At 39.2% G+C, this 24,350-nt stretch overlaps 1 protein-coding gene across 6 annotated transcripts in view; it reads right to left on the bottom strand.

Annotated features, from left to right (window-relative positions):
• Window positions 1–4,569: 4,569 nt before the first annotated feature.
• The window catches only part of ATOSA (atos homolog A), a 50,887-nt gene continuing 31,106 nt past the window's right edge, over window positions 4,570–24,350 (bottom strand). For 4 of the 6 annotated variants that reach the window (XM_071755161.1, XM_071755158.1, XM_071755157.1 and 1 more), the window contains 11 exons: window positions 21,717–21,901; window positions 20,678–20,880; window positions 20,128–20,253; window positions 18,008–19,856; window positions 17,389–17,505; window positions 16,372–16,451; window positions 15,493–15,601; window positions 14,523–14,681; window positions 11,756–11,824; window positions 10,718–10,917; window positions 4,570–5,172 (listed from right to left, as the gene is read on the bottom strand). In XM_071755161.1, the coding sequence (XP_071611262.1) occupies window positions 5,019–5,172; window positions 10,718–10,917; window positions 11,756–11,824; window positions 14,523–14,681; window positions 15,493–15,601; window positions 16,372–16,451; window positions 17,389–17,505; window positions 18,008–19,856; window positions 20,128–20,253; window positions 20,678–20,847 (3,033 nt within the window). In that variant the 5' untranslated portion in view covers window positions 20,848–20,880; window positions 21,717–21,901 and the 3' untranslated portion in view covers window positions 4,570–5,018. Of the gene's footprint in view, window positions 5,173–9,375; window positions 9,937–10,717; window positions 10,918–11,755; window positions 11,825–14,522; window positions 14,682–15,492; window positions 15,602–16,371; window positions 16,452–17,388; window positions 17,506–18,007; window positions 19,857–20,127; window positions 20,254–20,677; window positions 20,881–21,716; window positions 21,902–22,952; window positions 23,021–24,350 lie in introns of those variants that run through there. The other 2 variants (XM_071755160.1, XM_071755159.1) reach the window with 2 other exon arrangements.

Below are 24,350 nucleotides of genomic sequence, written 5' to 3'. Positions count from 1 at the left end.
TTAAAACAGGAGCCGAGTCCTCGGCGGCTTTGCTGGATCGTTTCTGAATCCCAGAGAGCAGCAGACAGGAGAGGAGGCCTTGGCAGAGCCATAACCTGCCCCGGCCTCAGACTTCAGGAACGTAGGGGAGGGGTTAAATAGCTCTCCCTGAGTAAATCTTTAGGGATTATGTGAACGAGAAGATACAGATTTAATTTAATACTCATTTAGATGAATGTCTACTCCCCCTTTTCCTATCCAAAACCTGGTTTCTTATTATCCTACGTTGTTTTCCCATGATTTTAACCTCCACCCCTCTCGCTGCAGTGTATCCCCTGCAGATTGCTCAGGAAAATCAGAGAAGGCACTAACTAGTGAATAATTTTTTTCCAAATCCCACAATAAAAGAAACGGTAACAGAGAAGTGTGACGTTTGCTTCTTGCAAAACCAGGGAGATGTGGTGTGAAGGTGTGAAAAACACAGCAACCCATACAGTGATCATAAAAGGGATGAAGTTCGTGGATTTTGCAGGAAAGCAGATCAACAAAGCAGTGAAAAGAGATAAGAATGCAGACCTCAGGAATTTGTTTCAAATCTCTTAGGAAATTAATGAGAGGAAAAAACAGTTTTGAGGATTCAGCAGTTTCTTAATGAAATTATTTCTTAGGGAACAAGTGTAAACCACAGTGCAGGGGAAGGATGGGAAGTAAATTAAGACCCTCAGGGAAAGCACAAGTTCTTCAATGGCCTCAAATATAAGGAAGCAGCATATAGAAACTAGATAATTTTTTTTTTTAAGGCAGATCATGGAGACAAAGGGGCACAGGATCATTACTGGAAAGTACTGAACAAACCTTGTGAAGACAAAGGGATTGAACATTTCTTTTGCTGAGTCAGGCATGATCAAGATAGTGAAACAAACAGTGTAACTTCAGGCTGGAATAAAGAAAGATCCCTTTATAGGATACTTTAATCAGGTTTTTTCCTTATCTGGTAAATATTTTCAACTTGGGTGAAAATATCCTTGAGGGTTTAGGGAACTGACACAATCTCCAGTTAATTAGTGCTCATCTATAAAGGAACCTATAGAAAATGAAGACTGATAGCTTGGCCATTTTTCTAAATTTAGCTGGAGTGTGGGGATGACAGAATACAAGCTGCAAAATTAAGCTGTCTAATCAATAATTACCTGAGAAATGACCTAAAATAAGCACTCAAAAGAAATCACACAGCCAGAAATGAATTCACAATTAAGTACAAGGGTTTCAATCAATCACATTTCCTTTAATGAAAGGAAAACAAAACCAGGCAGTGCAGAGAAGTGGGAGAATGGAAGTGTCTGAGGTTCCAGATGCCTTCTGGCATTAACAAGGCTTCTGACAATTTCCCAGGGAAGTTTGTGAATCTTGACTAAATGAAACTTTCATGTGGTAGATATTCTGTTGGAAATGGCCTCCCAGGGCCAGTATTTTTAATCTGTTTAACTGTTGACCCAGATTGTATAATGTAATCTGCTAATATTAATAAAGTTTAAGTAAAAGAAGCTACAAGAACACTAGAAAATCCTAGAATCCTAGAATTGGCTGGGTTGGAAGGGACCTCAGAGCTCATCAAGTCCAACCCTTGCTCCACTCCCCCCGTGGTTCCCAGCCCATGGCACTGAGTGCCACATCCAGGCTCTTTTGAAATATCTCCAGGGATGGAGAATCCACCCCTTCCCTGGGCAGCCCATTCCAAGGTCTGATCACCCTCTCCCTAAAGAAATTCTTTCTAATGTCCAACCTAAACCTCCCCTGGCACAACTTGAGACCTCTTGTGCCCTCTTGTCTTGCTGAGAGTTGCCTGGGAAAAGAGCCCAACCCCCCCCTGGCTCCAACCTCCTTTCAGGGAGTTGGAGAGAGTGATGAGGTCTCCCCTGAGCCTCCTCTTCTCCAGCCTCAACACCCCCAGCTCCCTCAGCCTCTCCTCACAGGATCTGTGCTCCAGTCCCTTCCCCAGCCCAGTTGCCTCCTTTGGACCTGCTCCAGCACCTCAATCTCCTTCCTGAGCTGAGGGGCCCAGAACTGGACACAGGACTCAAGCTGTGGCCTCCCCAGGGCTGAGCACAGGGGCAGATTTAACAAGAAAACCAGATACAAAACCTTGAGTGGGGAGCAAAGGAAGCTCAGTAATGCCAGATGGGAACAGGTATTGGGAAGAAGCAAGGCAGGACAGCTCTGTTCTTCTGGATAACAAGATGAATGCAAACTGACAGCTCCTGATCCTGAGAAATAAGTGTTATGAAGGGATGTATGAAGAGGACTTCAATCCATAAGATTTGCCAGCCAATCCTTTTAGTCCAATTGGCACGGAAAGGCTGTGTTTGGGATGCTGTGTCCAGCTTGAGACACTTCAGGACAGACCCAGAGCAAAAGAAGAAAGCAAAGAGCCAGAATTATGGAGATGCATAAAATGAAATCTGCAAGGCAAGGCTGACTGTTTGAACAGCCTGGGGTTGTCTTAGATACAGAAAACACAGCTGAGAAGAGAGATAACAGAACAAAATAGTGTTCTTTGCTTACAGTGAAAAGGCCAAGTAGTATTTGATTGCAACTGCAGCAAGATGTGGTTGGACATTATATACATTGGTATATTTATACAATTATATATATTGGTAAGTATAGACTAACACTGGAAGAGATTACTTGTAGTGTCCATCACTGGAGACCCTCACAGACCACTCAGAAACATTCTATATATTCTATAAGCAAATGACCTCTCAGATATTAGTCCAGTCTCATTTCTCAACCCAGGCCTAGAAAGTCATGTGGAATTTGGATTTTAAGAACACAGCATTTTTCCAGGCGTGTGCCTGATGGAAAGTGTAACCTCAGGTAAAGCTGTAAATGGAGAATGACTTCATTAAATCAAAGTTGTGCATGGATAATCTAAGGTCACTTTCATTCTGAATCCATACAGGTTTGACTATTTAAGTCAATACACATTTATTTCCTACCCGTGATCTGTAGTGACCACACGTTCAACATCCACACTTGTCTGCTGGTCAAAACAAATGAAATATTACTCTGAAGGGAGGAAGAGGTGGCTTGAAGAACCTACTCAAAAGTTACCAAAGTACAAAGGTACAAACATTGCATATTGGCAGTGCAAAATAAAAGGCTAATCTACTGCGAGTGAACTGTGACTTTTCACTAAAAGTGTGTCCTTTTCTCACCTTTTTTTTTTTTTTTTTTTTTTCCCCATCAAGTAGGCAGGCAGATGTGCACCATGACACAGGTTAAGTACTTTGCTTATGTTGTTTGCTTATGACTCAGTAGTAGCTACAAAGAAACTGGGACACATTCTCATTATCCTAGTCTAGATTCTAGTTCTGTACACAGTACAACTGCAGTTATATTTGACTCTTCTGCTACCAAAAGACACCTTTTCACCATTACAGGGCACAGAAATCACCAGAAACTGCAAACAATCTCTTCCTGGGCAGTTTTTGCCAGGTGTCTATAAAATAAATCCTAGCTGACCTTTGAAAAACTTGTGCAACAGAGGGGAAAACACAGCTAAGTGGGACATGAACTCAGTGCTATCTGAGCTTTGCCCTTTTGTGGCAATAGTCATCTGAATATACAAGTTAGTTGATGAGTATCACCTGGAAAGTCTGCTCTCCCTTACTTTCCCTGGCAGATTTCCTGGAGATTTCACCCTACCCTGACATCCCCTCTCATCTCAGGGCAGTGCTGAATATCCAAGATGCACTCGTGTTCTTTCTCCAGAGTCTTCATCAGACAAACATGTTTTAAATCCAAATTATGAGGGTTACCCTTGATATTACTGACCCTCTGAAAACCTACAGTGATGTAAAGAAAAACATAAACCAAGGGAAGAGAGCTGAGAAGCTCTGAGATCTTCAGCAACCATTGTAAAGCTTCATGTATGTTATTAAATATATACCTGAAGTATAATCAAATGTTTCTAACTTTATTTCTCTCAGTCACACAGTTTAAGACTTGGCATAAACTGTTTATCCGACTGTTGTTTTACACTTAAGTACTGGTAAATACTTGTATGTCTCATGTAGTATTTCTAGTAAAACTTCCTATGGCCACCTAGTGGCCTAACTGGAACTGACCTATTAAAAATATTTAGGATTGCATGAAGATCCTCTGTTCTCTGAAAATAAAACAAAAAGTACAAGTTTCATAGCTTTTGCATATATTTAAGATATAAATACTCATTTGTTTGCACAGTACATCCTTTAACACAATCTGAGAAATCAAATGGAGGGGATGCAAATTTTATGTGAGAAAAACTAATAAAAGAAAGTAAAATTAAAAAGGCCCTGAAGGGAAGAAAGAGGCTGAGGGCACAAAATGCAAATGAAACCCATGAACTGAATGCGTGAGTAAGTAAACAATCTGCACTATGGTCACAAGTGTTATCCAATCTGTATGTGAGAAAAAAAAAGAAAAAGGGAACCACTAAAGGAAAAAAGGAAAAGCTAAATGCTTGCATAGTATGAAATGTTATGGAAATTCACCTGTTGTCTTCATTTTCAATAATTTAAAAGAATATCACTTAAAACATCACACAGATTAAAGACATCTGTATATATTTCAGATTTCAATATTAATGCCAAAAATACATAGTATGATTTTACATAGGATTTATGCTACATTAGAACACTAAAGACAAACATCACTTGAGTATTAAATGAAACATTAAATATTAAATAACTGAAAAATAAAATAAAAAGTGTAAACACTAAACTAACTTGGGAATTTGCTATTGCAACACATCCAATGAAGTGGTTTTAAACAGTACAAAAAGATTAGATTTAAGTATGTTTCCAGTCTACTTGGAATACACAAAGCTCATTCCAGAAACCTTTTAAAAACTGGTCCGGGATCACATCAGAACCTTCTCTCTCCTGAGCGCTCTTTTCATTCCTTTACAGACATAACTTTAAACTGTCACCTCTACCAAGCTTCACCTGGAAGGAGTAATCAACAGGAAAAGGAACCCATCAGTTTGCCATTGTTTGCTAGCATCTGGGTGAAAACTGAGGATTCGTTGGAGATTCAGTGTAAGATTTGAGTTCATACGCAGCGCCACTATCAACTTCCATGGATTTCCGAGAGAACAGGAGCCTTACATCTCTGTGGAGGTAGATCTTTCCAGATTTAGAACTCTGGAACCTGAAAAGACACAAACATCAGGTTTACCTAAACCGAAAGTGATCAATCCGAAACCAAAAGATCAGTCTTTTCATATTATTGAATATGAATCACAGAATCCTAGAACTGGCTGGGTTGGAAGGGACCTCAGAGCTCCTCAAGTCCAACCCTTGCTCCACTCCCCCCGTGGTTCCCAGCCCATGGCACTGAGTGCCACATCCAGGCTCTTTTGAAATATCTCCAGGGACGGAGAATCCACCCCTTCCCTGGGCAGCCCATTCCAATGCCTGAGCACCCTCTCCAGAAAGAAATTCTTTCTCATGTCCAACCTAAACCTCCCCTGGCACAACTTGAGACCTCTTGTGCCCTCTTGTCTTGCTGAGAGTTGCCTGGGAAAAGAGCCCAACCCCCCCCTGGCTCCAACCTCCTTTCAGGGAGTTGGAGAGAGTGATGAGGTCTCCCCTGAGCCTCCTCTTCTCCAGCCTCAACACCCCCAGCTCCCTCAGCCTCTCCTCATAGGATCTGTGCTCCAGTCCCTTCCCCAGCCCAGTTGCCTCCTTTGGACCTGCTCCAGCACCTCAATCTCCTTCCTGAGCTGAGGGGCCCAGAACTGGACACAGGACTCAAGCTGTGGCCTCACCAGGGCTTCACTGAAATATTCATTGAAATATTCATTGAAATGTTCATTGAAATATGAAATATTGCTTTCCTTTAAGATATTAAGGCAAAAATACATTTAAGTATACAAAATTACTTAAAGAAGAAAGAACAACCTAACATTTTCAATCTGTTTTGTTTCCTACACATTATTTAAAGGTCCTGTCCCTAACCACCAATGTTGTGCACAGCTTTGAATGTGTCATGGGATAGTTGAATTTCACACTGAAATTATGTATGTTGAAGATTAAAGTTTTCAGCAATCTAGAAGGCAGAAAATGCTCTTCAGTGAGCACTCCTGACAATGTCCTGGCACATCCAAAAGGGAAGGATCACCAATCAACAGAGGCACATGTACATATCAAATCTGTATTTCAGTGCTAGCTATCACACATGTATTTTCATTACTCTATGTATGTACCAGCAGGAAGCTCACTACTGCTTTACACCACACACCAAATTTAAGTCCACTTGAGCAGCAGTGGGCACAGGGATCTCTGCAGGAAAAGAGTAAAAGGTTTTCTCACAGAACATGGAGCTGTTTCAAAGCTCACTGGCCCAGTCACCAAAGTAAACAACAGCCAGTCCCTGGGCCCATTTATCTTTTATGCTGTGGCTAAGCAGCATAATTCACATCCTCCAAACCTGCCAGGAGTGTGACAGTTCCACATTCCCTGAGATTTAACAACTACATAGAGACAAGATCTGCATTTCAGAGAACTATAATCTATAGGCTTCATCTGGCAGAAATCCCTATTTTCCTCCTCTTGACCAGGAAAGGCAGGAGAGCCTAAGGAATGTTTCTTATGGCAACTGAATTTCAGACCACTATCACCATGCCACAGCAAGGGAGAAAAGCTGTAGCTACTGCAATACAAATAGAAAAAGTTGTTGCTCTTGTAATGGTATCATTAACAAATGCTGAGAGAGCAGCACACACCATTATCACATGAACTTGTACAAATTTTTCACAAGCATTTGCTCGTTGACCCCCTTGAAGCAAAAATAGTATCTCTAGAACAAATCTAGTCACAATCAGACTGAAATCCTGAGAGGTAGGAGACAGACAGCTACAGAAGATCTTTCAAGGTTTCTTCATCTGGGACAGGCAGGTTTAAAAATGTTTTGTTCAGATTTGTGATGCAGAATTGCCCCACAGCCAGCCAAAGGAAAATTATGCTCTCCCAGATGCAGCTGTAAAGGGCATTAAATATGGTAGGGCCCAGCAGAATGCTCCTACTGTCCCATCCCCCCCTCAGCACTCCCATCCATCACTATTTATTTGCTTTTTATCTGCCTTTATCTGACAGGCAAAAGAGAGAAGACTCTGGAGGAGAGCACAAGAAGGAAGAGTGAAAGAAGGGAGGGACAAACTGAACCCCACAAACAGTTAATTCAGTGTGTAGCTCATGAGACATTTTAAAATGAAAGATTTTATTGAAAGATCTTTTGCAGCAAAAGTATGATTGAAATTAATTCATATAGAACAGATAGATCTAATTATCAAAGCACCCATCATAAAGTATAGGTCAATTCCCATCTTACATGTGGAACATAATTAGCAAGGTCTATTTTTAAGCTTCTCGAGCTTACTATTTTCTATTAGTGAGAATCCTGCAAGACTCCCTTTGCTCAATAAATAATACATGCCTGTAACATGGCTTTTCTGAGCATGACATTTCACAAAGACTGAAGGAGGATGAGTGGGAGACAGCAACAGAGTTTAGGGGATTCACCTATGGTTTCATCAGATAAATTTTTTTTTTAACCTGAGAAATGTTTGTTGAAGTAATTGGGATTTAGAGTTGTTGCTTTTCATACATGCAAATATATTGAAATAATAAAAAAATAACCATTACATCACCCTTTTGGAGGGAGTGATGGAGTGGCCAGCATGGGGGAGGCTCCAGAAGTTTTGTGTAAAGGAATAAAGAAAAACGCAGCTTTCTAACAGATGGTGTCCTAGGAACAGCATCAATAGACATATACAGGAAGGCTTAAACACACAAATATCAGATGAGGTAGAAAATCTGGCAGAGAAAAGAATGTGGTACTGAAGAAATGAAAAAAAAAATTTAAGTTTCTCATCACCTTGAGAAATCACTACTTTTAACAACCATTTTCAAGCTCACCCTTCACCTTCAGCAACAATCCCTGTTTAGCTGTTAAGCAGCAATCATGCTCCATGAGATTGAGAGGCAATATGTCAGTAACTAAAGCTGTTGAAGGAGCTATAAAGCTAGAAAAATGCTGAGCTGTGGGAAAATTAACTATTTAATTGCCTTTTGTAGGGGTGCCAGAATGTGACCTAGAAACCAAGAGATGGTCATCACCCTCCCAGCACTGTGCAGCACTGAGGCGTGAGCAGTGCTGAACTCAGCTCTCACACTCAGCTAAACTTAATTATAACACAAAAATCATTGCTTCACATGCAACAAGGAATTTATTCCCAAAGCATCTTCAAGAAATGACTTAAAATGCACAGGAATTCTTGATTTTCTTTCAGTAAATACAGCTCTGCTGTCCAAGAGCTACACTTTATATCTGTGGCATATTGAGCAGCACCTCAAACATGCACAAGGGCAGGCAGAAGCTGCATACACAACAATCTTTTAAAGATTGTTTTAAAGATTTTTATCATACATACACACTTTTAAAGGTGGGGTAGAAAAATCAGCCAGCCAAGTTCCAGAACTGTTCAAGCATTTTTGCTAAATGACCACTTGAAGAAAAGTTTTCATAACATGACTGCTGACAAATGTGATGAAGGCCTCGCAAGCAGATGTCACCACAATGCAGTTTATTGATGGTGACTCCATTTGTTTTTTGAACAAAATTTCAGTGTAAGCTTAAAATGCTTGTCTGCAACAACTACTGCAAGTAAAACCAAACAGCTGTTTTCAGCCAGCTGGAGTAAAAAAAGAAATCTAAAAAATATAAACCATTTTGATCTTTTTAGTAAAAAATCAGCGCTTCAGCAAGTGAAGTTTTAAATTAACTTAGATATGAATTAATGTATTACTAAGACATTTTTTAAGTTCTAATTCAAATCCACCTCTAGTACAGGCAGCTACTAGATTGACAACTGAATCTTTTGTAAAACCTGAAGTACTCTGTACAATAAACCACAAGAAAGGTCAATACTCTGACATTTAAAGGAGGTTTGCAGTTCTTACATCATGAGAAAGGATGCACTGTTTGGGTTCATCTCTGAAACAAAAAACTTCTGGCATACTCTGCAAGTATTCACTTTGCAAAGTAAGCAGCTAAGCATCGTAATTATCAGTTTGTTTTCCAGCCAGGAATTTATGCATCTCCAATTTCACATCATAAATCCATGAGCTGAATCTGGCCAGAGGTCTGAAAGCCGAGCTAAATTGTACAGGTATTGCAAAACTGAAACCATTACAACTGCTACATTTCCATCTCTCAGCATGTATCAGATATAGAAAGTTCATGAAACAAGAATTCCAGCTACAGGAGACAGAGAAGAAAGCAGATTTGCCTGCAAATAGAATTACTGGGTCTCTCCACAAAAAATTTATGAACTATATAAAAGTAGAAACTGCAAGGGGACACAAGTCTGCTCCTCTTCACACCTGTGCCCCAGACCCAGGTGGCCAGATTTTTGCCCACCTCTACAGCTGATGCCTCTCCCCAGTTCCTCTGCATCAGTTAGATCAACATTACAAGTGAAAAGAGCCTTTGACTTGGGCTACACACTCTTTTTCAGAATTCACTCCAGAACAACATTTTTAGAAGGTGGTTAAGTTAGACACAGCAACTTAGTGGGGCCTGAATGGATGAACTTCAATCCAGGCTAAAATTCAGGATGAAAACACAGTTCAACAGCCTCATCATGGTGCTGTTTTCACACTCCACTAAACCAACACTGTCAACTTTCATTTAATGGGAAAACTTGGCCTGGAATCACTGCCCTAGACAAAGCTGTGTTTCAGATGTCTGCTGGGTAGAAATCAATGGCAATAAACAGGGAAAATAATACATACCAGAACTAATTCTACAACAAGTAGAGACAAATGTAAGAGATTTGATTTCCATCTACTTGCTTGCTTCAGAATGTCAGCCACCTCTGGGTTTCACAGTGCAACAATAAAAGCACTGGGTCTGCACATACAAGGTTTGTTTACTACAAATAATGCACCCAAAAGTCTGCAAACTGCAGGACAGTGCATCCATCATTCCCCCTTTGCTTCAAACTGCAGTCTCCAGAACATCCTGAGAGCAGCAGCACAGCATCTCTTTTCAGACAATGGTTTGTAGATCATTAAAGGAAGATGGTGTGACTGTTCCCTAAACTGAAAGGCATTATATATGTTATTGCATCAGAAAACACTTATTTATATTTTACCACTAAACACTGCATTTTTAGGAGTAACTAAAAAGCTTTTCACATTTCAAGCTACTCTAGTGAACAGGCATGTGTGCACTGGGCACCTTCTCCACATTGATCCTTAATTCTGGGTTTTGCTCATGTTGCATTCACTCTTACTACTCCTGGAACCTCAAAAAAAGTACATTGACCCAGCCAGAACTAAATCTCTCTTGCTAAGGAAAAAATGAAGCTTTGCAAGGCTATACAAAACACTTCAATGCCATGAAAGAGACCTTTGTTTCCCCCAAGCAGAATCCATATTGTTTATAAGCTCTTCTTCCTCTACTGTCTAGCTTAGAGACCAAGTTAAAAGCATTCATTTTTTAAAATAAATCTGTACACAGACAGGCTGGCTGGGAAAGAAATAATGAGATTAATTTCAGCGAGTACTTTTTTTGGGGGTTGTTTTCGGTTGGTTGGTTTTGGGTTGGTTTTTTATTTTGTTGTGGGTTTCTTGTGGTTTTGTTTTGTTGATGGGTTTTGCTGTTTTGTTTTTAACTCCCAGGAGCTTACCTCAGATGTATGAGGTAGCGTAGTAGCCTTTCTTCAGTCTGTTGACTGTTTTCTTTATTGACAGTTCTCTTGATTTCTCGTCTGACAGGAACAGAAAAAGTTCTTTGCCGTAGGAATGTTTGATGATTAGCTGGCATTTCTCTCAAGTCATAGATCACCACAAACATCTTCACCACAGTTTTGTTAGGGTTAAATAAGGTCTGAAAAGAAAAACAGCTCTATATATACTCTTTAGAGATGACAAACTTAAAATAAAAAAAATAAAAAAAAGAAAAACTAAACCAAATTCCATATGCCAAAACAGTCACTGTCCTCTTTGCACTTTGTTCTGGTGCCATAGAGAGGTGTTTATCTAAGAATATTGTGCACTTTTTCTGTTTCTGAACAGTTCAGCTACCAGGAATTCCCATTTTTAAAGCATAATGCTAAGCATAGCCCAATATGAAAGCAACACTAATATATGAGTACTACTACTTCATTACTCTACATCCTCATTTTTGTTTATTTTTCCAGTTAGCTTCTTTGTCTGTGCTGTTTTCTAGACACAATCCACTCACAGGAAGCACAGTGGTGGCCTTCACTTTTACAATTGCAATTACCAGTGTGCTGTACTGAACTGTGCTCTTAAAAGAAAGAGGCAAATCGTTTGTTCTAAGCAGTGACTTGAGTTACTTTCCCATTTTATTGCAAAAATAGGTGGTATTAAAATGGTAGAAAATTGAGATACAACTGAATATTTAATCTTAATACGTCTAAAAGAATTTCAGAAAATGGACTGAATTACCTAATTACTTCTCCATTACTTCTGCAAAGCCAGAGTGTCCCAGACTATTCAGAATCTTCAGAAACTGATTTTAAGTGTCTTCACAGCACAGATTAGTTCAAAGGTGGGGAGTCTGATTTGTCCCACAAATTACAAACAGAATAAGTATGTTACCTACAGAGATGCACATTCACCCTACAAACTTCCTGCTCATCTGCACTAACCTTATCTTCTCATTAATTGTTTCAAGGGAACTGTATCTGCTGAGTACCTACCACTTGTATTGTTCCTGAAGGCGGTACCCGATAACCCCTTTTACCAAGGGACTCTAAAGTAATTACACCCTAAAAAAAAAAAAACACAACAAAAACCAACATTTAATTCAAAGGGAGAGATAAAGAAATCAAAATGTTCTACTCATTTAATTGAATTTATTCAGAAAGCAATTAGTAACGTTTGAAAAGTACAAATAGAGACAACAATACACTGAACATGGAGTTAAAAATCGACAGTAGGGGCCTTACAGATACTTTGGAAGAAAAGTTGTGCAATAATCATAGAATCATATGGGGTATGCTCTCCTCTTGAAAAAAGATCCAAGTTTCCACACCTTTAAACTAGCAGTCAGGGAGCTACGGTGAAATAGAGATTTCTTTTCAAAACAGCTCCTAAGTTAAAATGGAAATTTTGTCACCTCCTCTCCGTTTTTATGTCACTTACAACCTCACCAATAATACTCCAGATCTCACTGAACTCATTTCTGCTTTTCAAAAGCAGCAGATGCACTTATTCTCCCATTCTAATCCAAACTGTAGTGACAATGACATCTGCTTTTACACCAGCTGTGATGTACAGAGAATCTGAGTGTCCCACATGGTGCTGTGACACTGCTGAGGCCACGCGCAGGGTACTGCCCCAGAGCACACGCTTGATTAACCTGCAGTGCACAACTCATTTACTTCACAGCACTGGCCTTCAGAAAAGAAAAAGAGGAAAAAAGAAGGAAAAAAAAAAAAGAGAGAAAAAAAAGAGAAAAAAAGATAAAAAAAAGAGAAAAAAAAAGAGAGAAAAAGAGAGAGAAAAAGAGAGAGAAAAAAGAGAGAGAAAAAAGAGAGAGAAAAAAGAGAGAGAAAAAAGAGAGAGAAAAAAGAGAGAGAAAAAAGAGAGAGAAAGAGAGAAAAAAGAGAGAAAAAGAGAGAAAAAAAGAGAGAAAAAAAGAGAAAAAAAGAGAAAAAAGAGAAAAAAAGAGAAAAAAGAGAAAAAAGAGAAAAAAGAGAGAAAAAAAGAGAGAAAAAAAGAGAAAAAAAGAGAGAAAAAAAGAGAGAAAAAAGAGAGAAAAAAGAGAGAGAAAAAGAGAGAGAAAAAGAGAGAGAAAAAGAGAGAGAAAAAGAGAGAAAAAAAGAGAGAAAAAAAGAGAGAAAAAAAGAGAGAAAAAAAGAGAGAAAAAAAGAGAGAAAAAAAGAGAGAAAAAGAGAAAAAAAGAGAAAAAAAGAGAAAAAAAGAGAAAAAAAGAAAAAAAGAGAAAAAAAGAGAAAAAAAGAGAAAAAAAGAGAAAAAAAGAGAAAAAAGAGAGAAAAAAAGAGAGAAAAAAAGAGAGAAAAAAAGAGAGAGAAAAAGAGAGAGAAAAAGAGAGAGAAAAAGAGAGAGAAAAAGAGAAAGAAAGAGAGAAAGAAAGAGAGAAGGAAAGAGAGAAAGAGAGAAAGAAAGAGAGAAAGAAAGAGAGAAAGAAAAAGAGAAAGAGAGAAAAGAAGAGAGAAAAAAAGAGAAAAAAAGAGAGAAAAAAAGAGAGAAAAAAGAGAGAAAAAAGAGAGAAAAAAGAGAGAAAAAAGAGAGAAAGAAAAAAAAAAAAAAAAAAAAAAAGACCCCAGAGCAGAGAAACTAGCTATACAAACAGAAACAATGTTTCTGATGATACAGACACTATACAAATGTTGTATTAATCCAGGGAGGCTCTGCCATTATAGCACATATAGAGCATGTGGAAAAGCCTGAAACAATGAAACCCAGCTCGGAAAATAAGCAATGCTACTTTAACCATTTGAAGAACAGCAGAATCCCTTCACCTCCAGGAAAATCAGGTGAAATAATCTAGAAAGATGAATGCAAAACAATAAATGGTTCTTTACAGAAGTTTAAACTCAATTTACTGCTCAGACCTAAATTCAGAACCCATAATTTCCTGAACACATTTAAAAACAGAAGGTCAGAACTACAGCAAGTGCTATGAATTTAAAAGCTAAATATTGGGATAATCAGATGTTCAATACGTTACTTACATGTTTAAACAGACTATTTATTTATATTTTAGGCAGGCATGCACATATGAAAACCTTTAAAAAAAACCTCAGATCTGTCACTCAGCTAACACCGAGTGCTCAGGGTACTCAGAACAAACCCAGACATCTGATTCAATGCTAGTAGCATACAAAACATCTTTGGGTTCCTACAAGGAAGCACTTTCAGACATCCAAAAACTGCACTGTCACTGTAGAAATGCAGAACAGAATTAAAACACAGACACCAAGAACACAAATACCAAGTTGGTGCAGATATTAGCAGACCATGAAGCTTGTGAGAGCAGCCCATGTCACACCAGTTCAGGAAATGTTTGCTTTAAAATAAAAAGGGCTGAATCACTCACTTCTGAGTCTAAGGCCTCCATCTGCAACTGTACCTTGGCTGGCACCTAAGTGACTTGCTGGCAGTGTTAGTTGCCCAGGGCACCTGCTTGTTGGGACAACAGAATCTATCCCATTAAGTCCAGCTCTTGCCTCTCTATTTTAAGTTAGATGGATAAAAAGAAACAGGGAGGAGGACTGAGGCAGACAAATAGGTTCAATATCCCAAGATGAGAGCAGCTGGATGGTGGGGCAGAGCAACGTGGAGAAAAGCAGTAGTGAGGGCAAGGAAGATGGGACCAGAGAACTCCATCGTGAGCAGCTCTAAATAACCCAAGGCCCTGCAAATCCCCACTTCCCAAACTCTTGGTCTTCACACTCACCTATCAGAAGTGATTAAAAATAAAGCCATCCACACACTTACCATGTAAGGAGAGGGTGCATTATCATCTGAAACGCTGTAGAATGACACTTCAACTGGCAATGTCATGTGTGTGGGACAAAAGACTCCACTTGCTCCCACTTCTGCTGTGAAACCCTCCACAACACCAAGTGGGTCTAAGCGAAAATTCAGGACAGACTCCTGAAAAACAGAACAGTTGGGAATGCCTCAAAACACAGCACAACTAAGAAGCAAGCAAGGAAATTAGTTTCTAGGAGTATGTGGAGTCTTTCATGAGGTGACCTGCCAAAAATCAACACTGAGCCAAAATTACAGTGGACAACAAGTGCTCAGGAAAATGGTCACTGTTTCAGAGAAAGCATCATCCAAATCCAGTCTTCATCCTCCTGAAGATGGTGCCCACAAATAATTTTATTACAGCAATATCTATGCATTATTGTCCTTGATCTATGATATTTGCAAAAAATAATAATCTAGAATCTGTAACTTGCCTCAGCAAATCACTCCATATTTTGCAAAGGTGGGGTATGATGCAAGCCATTAATGCACTAGCTATTTGTTGTTGATACTTGATATACTACATGAAGTGAAAAGCTGGAAGCTGCACTTCAAATATTTTCTGTTTACTACACTAATTTAACACAGTTTTTGTATTAAGTAGGCTTTAAGAGTGAAAATGTAAATCCTTTATTCCAGGCATAGAAACATGAACAACTACAGGCTGTTAAATCTCATTTAAGTCAACAGAATACCTCCTAACCATAGTGGGAAATAAAATTAAGCTACTCATTGAATCTCAATCTCTGAGACAGGAGATATCTGGGATGTGAAATAAGTGCCTTTACAGATGGAAATTAAAACAAATTTTATTCAATTTAATTATGAACTTTTATATTGTAATCAGACTGGGATTATTTACAGTAATGCAATTTTAAAAGCAGTACAGAAGAATACTAAAAACCCCACAGGAATTCTAGAGAATATGTAATACCTCAAAGTTTCCCAGAAGGCTAAGACTTGTTACTGGTGGAGCACTAGAACTTAGAAATGGTTTCCCATGGCTCTCTGGATCACTGTCTCTGTTTATACATTGTTGTGGGCTATTAAAAAAAAAAAAAAAAAAAAAGAGAGAATAAATATAAACACATTTGCTTTTGTCTTCTGGGTATGAACAGCTCTAGAAAGAATAATTTACTTACTATATTACAAAACATTTTCCTAAAGAAGTAACAGTTGAATGTTACTTTAGCCAAACATTTTCTACTTGAATGAAAAAATGCTAAGTTTACATGACAAGGGATAAAGACAACAAAAATTTAGGTTGTTCATTAACTCCACTAGCAGGAACCAAAGTAGCACATTATTTTCTCTTGTATGCAGACACTTTTTGCCTATCCTGACATTACCAACATGAAACAGCCATGCTAAAAGCTGTTTATGTGACACGTGTTCATGCATAAAAGGTCATGGTTGGTCCCTTTTAAAAATTAAGTTCTCTGAGTAAGTTAAGGCAAAACATTAAACCTGTTCAACACTAAGAACAAGGTGTAACACAAAAATAACATTGGTTTGAATAATCAATTACTATCTTTTCTGTTTAAAAATTCAACTGTATCTTACAGCATACCTACCCTTGCTTGGGACAAAGCTCATCCTGGCAGCAACTCTCATGCCATGGTTATGTCCCAGAGCCATGGGACCTGGAGACCCCCTGAGGGGCAGCTTGGCTGCCAAGCCTTATTTTAAAATAAGGATTCTTTTGAAAGGCACCCATCTTTTGTCTTTTCTACCATGCTTTTGTTGTTGTGTGCAGGGATCTATATCCACTACAACTCCCTAAACATTGTAGTTTCTGGCAAATAAAAAATACCTTCTTGCAGACAGACATTTCAGCTGCAGCAGCGATGAATCCAGATCAAAGCACCCAGACTGTGTTTTCCTTTGAGGAACCTCAAGAGGGAAAGAACATGCTAATACAAATATACCTCTAATAAGGACAATTTTGCCAAGTAAGCACCAGCATGCCAAGAATTTTCATGACATTACAGAATTATAAAAACAGAGCAGAGGAGAGTAATTCCTATACACTCTAAACTTAGTAAAGGAAACACTAACATTACTAATGACAAGATTGTAAATTCTGTTTAACAGAAAGCATGATTCAAGAGGATGTCATCTCTTTGCAATAGTACAGAACATTACAAATAAACAAACTGTGACAATTTCCATCCAAGTTCCCTGAAAATAAGACAGCCTCTACAAGCACTGAAGAATAAAACATATCATGTGTTACTACAGGAGATTGCTACTTAAGTGATTTCAAGCTGGGGTGCCTTTTTCTTCAAAATTTCCAACAGGCTACCAAACCTGGAATACTTTCCAAATGTTTTTCTGTCTTAACACAGCATCTTTTTATCACTTAGTCATTCAATAACATCTGACTGATGAAGAATCTACAGTACAAACTGTTCACAGAAACAAGAGCTTTGGCATAATAGGCAATCAGGTATTAATAACTAACACAAAAACTCTTAAATGACAAAATATGTTAGCTTATACTTAAAACACTAATCTGCAAAATCCTTTATTTTGTGCTCTAAAATAGCACCAAAGCATTTTTGCTACAGACTTTTCTAATGTCACTTTTTGTTAAGCTTGTTAGGATGTCAACAACTACCACCTCAATATTTGCTTTTCTAGAATTACTGTTAAGCATTAAGTGTTAACTCTCAAATTTCTACTTGCAGGAGCATTCAGTCTGACACTGAAAGTAAACACGTGCACTTCACCTTGGTAATTTGTCAAGTTTCCTACCATGCACAAATGTTTAAAGAACTAAACACTTCCTTTCTCATCTAAAACACAAATCATTTCAACAATAACTCACAGGACTTGAAAGCAGAGGCAATCCAGTTCTGGGATGAAAAGCCTTGGTTGAAGTTCCATCCAAGGATCGAAAATTATGTTTCCGCCACGTATTTGTGTGTTTTAGAGATGGTGCTTTCTGTCAGTAAAACAAATATACTCTGGGTATCAATGGGATATTTCAATGGCCTGTTATGGTAAGACTGCTTGCTGTAACAGACAAGAGTTCTGGAACCTGGTAGATCTATATCATTCTAGTATATGATGAAATATTCAGTATAAATTCCCATGGGCTCAATCTACAGTCACACAGACTGCTGACTAAACATCCCAAACCATATCCAGACACCAGGGTATGTACAAAAAGATGCCTCACTGCCTATGGAAAACACTGTTCATCATGTCATCACTGTGAGACAAATGAGACAATGTTCTTCTCAACGTTAAACTTCTAAAGAAGAAGGTATGGGACAAGCACTACCAGCCAAATGTTACTTCAGACCACCAAGAAGACAACAGTTAACACTCTCATTCCTACAAGCACTGAAACCCCAGTTCATATTGTTCCTTAGCAGATACAGGCTACAGGCTGACTGACTAAGAGCAGCTACAGGAATTGGTCTTCTCCTCTAGGCATTTACCTGTACATCTGGGTTCTTTGGCCGCTCACACTTAGCTGTGACATCTTCTGCAGGTTTCTTCTGAGAAGTGCTTTGGAAATCGAGGCCTATTGGGTCTTCATTCTCATCGTGTGCAGTTTTTGTTTTATCTTGTTTGGTTTTGTTTTTGAAACTGTCAAGATCTTTATTTAAATAGTTTTCAATACTAATAAGCTGAGTATTTTGTTCATAAATATTTGAGGTTTTCGAGTCTTTATCTAAACACTTGAACTCATTTTTGTGCAAAGAGTCAGATGCTTGCATCACAGTTGCTTTTTTTGTACCATCAAGTATTCTGCATTTATCTACCTGTAAATTGTTACAATTCCCCATGCCATTGTTCTCACTAACAACTGTTCTTTCTTTAAGTAAATTTGTGCAAATCTGTTCATCAATGCTGCTGAAATTTGAACACTGTTTAATTCTATTGGTTATCTGGTCTTTCTGTGCATTACCAGAATGCAGTATTTCAGATTTATCCGGCAATTCAGATTTATTTTCTTTAATACACGATGATGATGTGTGAATGTTAGCAAATGCATGTGAAGTTTTATTTGAAGTCTGATGAAATGCATTTCGGACAGCTTCGCTGGGTTTTGCTAAAATCAATTTTCTTCTTGCTTGAAATTTCAGAGAATTCTGAAGCTTCGATTCTCCATCAACTCTAGAAGGACTGGTAGGAGTATCAGGTGTCTTCACCCTTGATTTACTGATGTCTTCTAATGAAGAAACATTGGATTTAGCAAAAGAAACAGAAGACGGTTCCTTGCCTTTCTTCAGCAAGTTTTCATCCTCATATGTACTTCGATAAACTTTTGAAGTAACTGGGCTTGTCTCCTGCACTTTGAAGGGATGTTTGGTAACACGGGAGGTAGCTGGATCACAATGGATCAAGTGTTGGGCAATCCTTGCTATCACCTCCTGCCGCTCCTGCAGCAGAGAACCGATCAGGGGATTACTCTCTCCTGCCAACTGACGGCCACAGTGGTTCACTGGAACACGGGCATCAAGCACTGGGATCTCTGGTGTTGCTCTAGTCTTGCCTTCACCACCCTCCACTTGTGTTGCATTGTCTAAGTTGGCAGTAGAAAGAGGGGAGGTTTCCTTGCCTTTCCTTGGCAGGTTCTCGTCATCGTAAGCGCTCCGGAAAGCTTTGGGTGTAGCAGAGCTGTTTTCACGGGCGTTGAATGGACGTCCAGCAACAACTGGTGAAGTAGCTGGATCACAGTGGATCAAGTGCTGAGCAATCCTTGCAATGACTTCTTGTCGCTCCTGAAGTAAAGAGCCTATCAAAGGATTGGTTTCTCCCGTGGGCTGATGGGAATTCAAAACATGGGAATCAACTAGAGAAAAAGATTTTAAAGTTCTGACGGGTGCTTCACGAGACTGTGTCTTGTTGTCTGCTGTAGCATTGTAGCACTGAACTTTAGACTGCGATGCCCCAAAGTCAGATCTGAGTCCGGTAGAAGGATAAAGTTTTAAATTTCTTAGAGATGTAGTAAACTCAGGTGTCTTTTTTCCATTAAGTAGGCCTTCAGGTGTCATTGTCCACGTCTGTTTCCCACAGAAGCGTTGCGGACTGGAGGTGCCGCATTGCTGGGCCACACTGGGATCGTCGTGCTGAGGTAACTCACGCTCTTGCATCCGCTTTTCATAAAAGCTGAGGTTGGTGTGAATACTACAGGTCAAAACTGGGTAGTTCGATTGTCTGGGCAAGGACTGGACACTGACTCTCAAGGCCACATTGTGAGAAACATTAGGAACAGGAAAGACGTGCTCGGTTGGTGTCTGGGAGAACGTCCACTGCAAGTCTACATCTGCCGCACTCACCCTGAAACACAGAAAGGCATTTACAGAAATATCTAAATGAAGTGTCTTTAATTATCTCCTTAAAACCACAAATGTCTAAGAAAAAAGCACTAGCAACATCAGCCTGCTGTAGTCTGCTAGGCCTATAAATCCTATATACAACTGCCCAAGCACTGGGACAACACCATGGCACCTTCTGAAAGCAAACAGGAGAACAGAAGGGAGGAATGGTTTTAAGACAAGTTGCAACAACCTGCAGAGAGGAAAGGAGTTTTTGTCCACCCCAGACATACCTGTACAGGATGTTTCGGGGAACAGCACCATGTGAAACACTCAGCCATGCACTTAGCTGAGAGAAGAAAACAAAAGAGCGAACAGCCAACAGAAGGGTCTTCTCTTCAATAAATCGATCCCCGCTCCTAAAATGTATTAAGAGAAACACAAGGATGGTGGTAAGAATATGCACAGAGAAACTGTAGAACTAGAACAATTTCAGGAATTATTGTGAAAATAAAGGTAAGCAAGCAAAACAATGGAACTCCTCAAACATTTTGAAGATTACAGAGCCCGATTTCTTTTTATCCGCGTAATAACTTAAGAAAATTTAGCATAACAAATAATGTATAAAAATGACCATTTTCAACTAGGAGCATTTCCTAGTCTGCACTGCACAACGTGCACTGCAGAAAGTATGAGCACAAGAAGACTAAGATTAAAATATACTTAGATTTGACTGGCAAACAGTTGCTTTCTTATATTAACCCTCAGCCTAAAACCAGCAACTGATGACTTTGGAATTACAAGATTCTTGCAACCATCAGCTAAGCCTAATATCCAACTTACTGTCGAGGAACTGGCTCCAAAATCCACCTTTCTAACAGCAATGCATCTTGTTTGATTGCAGGATCATTTAAATCATTCCCCTCAGTGGTGGGCCCTTCGTCATTATAGCAACAGTCTGGAAGTAGCATCACTTCTACCATGATTGGAATATTGTTCTTCCACAACAGCATAACCTCAGACCTGGTTCGCCTGGCTTGACGACACTGGGGAAGAGAAAAATTGTTAACACATGGAAGCCATAAAACCACTAGCTTTAAAAATATGTTCCAAAGTACTAGAAAAGACTAAGGTTCAAATTCTGTAAACTAGGCTTCACCAAATCGAAGATAAGAAAGACTCCAGAGCTATTAAATGAAAAATAATTAACAAATCCTTTATAGCTGACATTCTACTTCTGTAGAATATTAAAACCATTTTAAAAAAATACATTTTTCCAACAACTATGCTTTTCTACCTTGTACTTCTCTTTCCACAAGCCATCCTCTTGGATAGACACACTCAAGCAGTATCTTTATATATTCTGTGTCCCGGAGCAGGCTAACTTCTGCATGAGTAACAACTCAAATTTACACAATACTTGGGGTGCTCCAACCTTACTGCCAAATAGACTAGCTATATTTCATGTGCTTCTGTTTTTTGGATCACTAACTTTTCAAGAATACCTAGAAAAATAAAGTTAGGCAAGTCAGCCTACATTTTCTCAAAAAAAAAAAAAAAAACCCTGAATAAAAACCAACCAGAAAACCAGACCAAGAATGCTAAGTATAGTGCTTTCCATTTGCATAATAAAGACTCAAATAAGTACTGCATTCAAGTAGTTGTGCAGAATTTCACCTTCAAGGATAAAAGGCTTAATGATGTCTCATTTTAAGGACAGATCTATTATTAGTACAATACTGAAGTACATACTCATTTAAAAGCAGGACTGACAGAAAGCAATTGTTATTCATGCTTAACTGTGAAGCTACCATGGGGTTTTTGGCTGACTTTAATCATGGTAGCAAGAATGCCACTTAAAATGAACAAGGTAGCACCATACCTGAGCCAGTTTGTCGCTGCATTCATGCTTAGTTGTTGGTGGCTGACTTGATTGTGCTGGTGGGCAGTGGAATCCCTCTGTCCTGCCCTTGATAGAGTACTCAGGTGTTCGACCTTCAGTGATCAACAAGGCCAAGGAGACCAGGAACTCCTCAGCTTCATACTCAAAGTATTCATCCAAAGTATCTGTCGTTTCAAAAGCAAACAAAAAAAAGACATCTGGTGTATACGAAGCTTTCAAGTGTCAGCTGTCCCTGCAGTTTACCCCTAAGGTTTTTCAGTTTACCCTTAAAACAAGAGCTATGAGACATAAATCATTGTATCAGGCTACACTCTCCAAAAGGCCCAAGTTACTGTAGCACCACAAAACATCTTTTGTCATCTATAAAATTGTCACCACAAGCAGACAGGATTAGAAATACTCTAAAAAAAAGCTTCATTTAGTAACTCATCAATGCACCAGATCACAGTGGTGCTGAGAACCAACTGTTTTGTGAGGCACAGCTGCATCCCAGCTTTTCTAGAGAAAAAAAATATTTCCTGGGCTCCAATGGGAGAAGTCTGATAGCAGTTTGAGTTGGCATCATTAGCATCATGTGACAGACAGCAAAGCCACAATACATCACAAAAGACATTCAAAATTAATAGGGAAAAAATAAAAAAGAGATTTACTTCTGTTAGAAAAAGTGGGACACAATGTTCTTCAAGATTTTTATTTCAAGTTCCTTCTGCTGAGAGCAAGGTTTACTTGAGAGGTCCATTTTTAGTTGCCATTAACACATGGGAAAGGTTCCCAAGGAACATACGGAGTATTCATTGTTTTGTACCATGGTCAGACTCATGTTCTGCAAAGAATTAAAATTCAAGAAGTTTCTGAAGACAAAGCAGCAGCTGGCATTGCTCATCATTACCCTGGCACATTCAACTCCCACAGAGGTAGGATGCACCAGAACCCTGATTTTGTGGAGTTTTATAGAGCACAACTCTCATCCTCCTCCTCCCTCATTGCAAGGATGTCACACATCATTCAAACAGATTCCAGTACAACCAGGTCATGTCATGAGAGTGCAAGAACTCTTCTCAGCTTGGACACACTTAAGTTTTAAAATTATTTAGTTACTGAAGAGGTTACAGAAAACTTTCTTCTTCCAGAAAGCTAAAATAGATTCCCTTTGAAGACTATTTTAAGAGCAGCAAATAAAAGAAGGTGGAGGCAAGGCTGCCAGCTATTCTTTACCTTTATTTTCATACTTTAGGGGAATAAAAGCACATGACACAATTTCAGCTAAAGTCTTCTGTCACCCACTAAAAAAAAAAAAAAACGACACAGGGGCAGAGGTAATTTATGTTATGATTTTCATGCATATAGTATCTTTCCACCCAAAAAATATTAAAAAAAAAAAAATAATCTTTTTTGTCTTACTTCCCTAGTAGCAGAATATTTAGCAAACATGGGAAGACAGACTTGAGAGATCCATATGAGAAGGGAATGCATGAAACAAAAGCCTCAATTAAATGTGCAATTACTTGCATACACAAATTGTGAAGTGTGAGAAACTAGCTTTTGCATGTTTATATTTGCCTAGTCCAGTCTCATACTCCACAGACCCCAGGGCTTACAGCCTATTTTGAGGGATCTACATAAGTTAAATAAGCACAGGCAGCCCACTGCCACAGAACTCACTTCATTGCACAGGAGTCATCACCTTCACTGACTCTTTTTTCCCCCTTTTTAAAGGGTTGCACTTACACAGCTGCATTGGGTGGCAGGGACAGGATGTCCCACCATGCACCCACCTCTGCCACAGCACCTGCACCCAGTGGGGCATCCCTGACCCTCAGCTCCTGCCACATCTGCCTGCACACCTCTTTGAAAAGGTGCCAGGTGCTGGGCATCACAACCAACACAAGCCCTGTGGCTCCATCCTCCAGAGGGGAGAGGAGGAAGGGGCTCTTCCCACACAGCCTGACCCCCACCCTGGAGAGCACTCGAGCAGGAGGGGACTATGGGCCCTGGAAGAGCAGGGTGCTGCCAGGACAGTTCATCTGTGCACTGCCTGCCCTCAGGCAGAAAAAAAGCCAAAGGGTGGAAGAATTACCCTGGAGGAAGCTATGCTGCATGTGAACAATACATTAAATCATCTGGCATGAGTTGAAACAGTTGTTCAGCCAATGGGTGGCAAAAAATTACTAATAAAGGGTATATGACAGCATCAAGAAATGGCAGACAACAGAGAGGACAAGACACTTAGGTAGTGATATGAGTCACCTACAAAATTAGGTACTTGCAACTTTAATTTTTTTTATTTTTTTTTTTCCAGCTCAAGGTCTGGTGAACAATAGGACAGTCACACTCAAGGAAATGGGATTTGGAAATACCCTGAAAAGAATTTGGGCATTACAGCTGACAAAAAAAAATAAGCAGCATTATCTTGCTGCTAACACAAGCATCATGCTCATCTTTGTATGTCCAAAGGCCACAGCAGGAAGAATCACTATGGGAGTATTTTTCCTACTCTGACATAGGAGTTCCAAAATCTAGAAAATGCTAAGCAGGAGTGGTGTTAATTTAAACAAGAACTGCTTCATGCTTAGCAGACTAAATAGAAAAGGAAATAACCCTTAAGAAAATGAG

The sequence above is a fragment of the Heliangelus exortis genome, chromosome 11 (assembly GCF_036169615.1).
Source record: "Heliangelus exortis chromosome 11, bHelExo1.hap1, whole genome shotgun sequence".
Taxonomy (NCBI): Eukaryota; Metazoa; Chordata; class Aves; order Apodiformes; family Trochilidae; genus Heliangelus; species Heliangelus exortis.
Note: the sequence above shows the minus strand (reverse complement) of the source record. Positions and strands in the feature narration are given on the sequence as shown.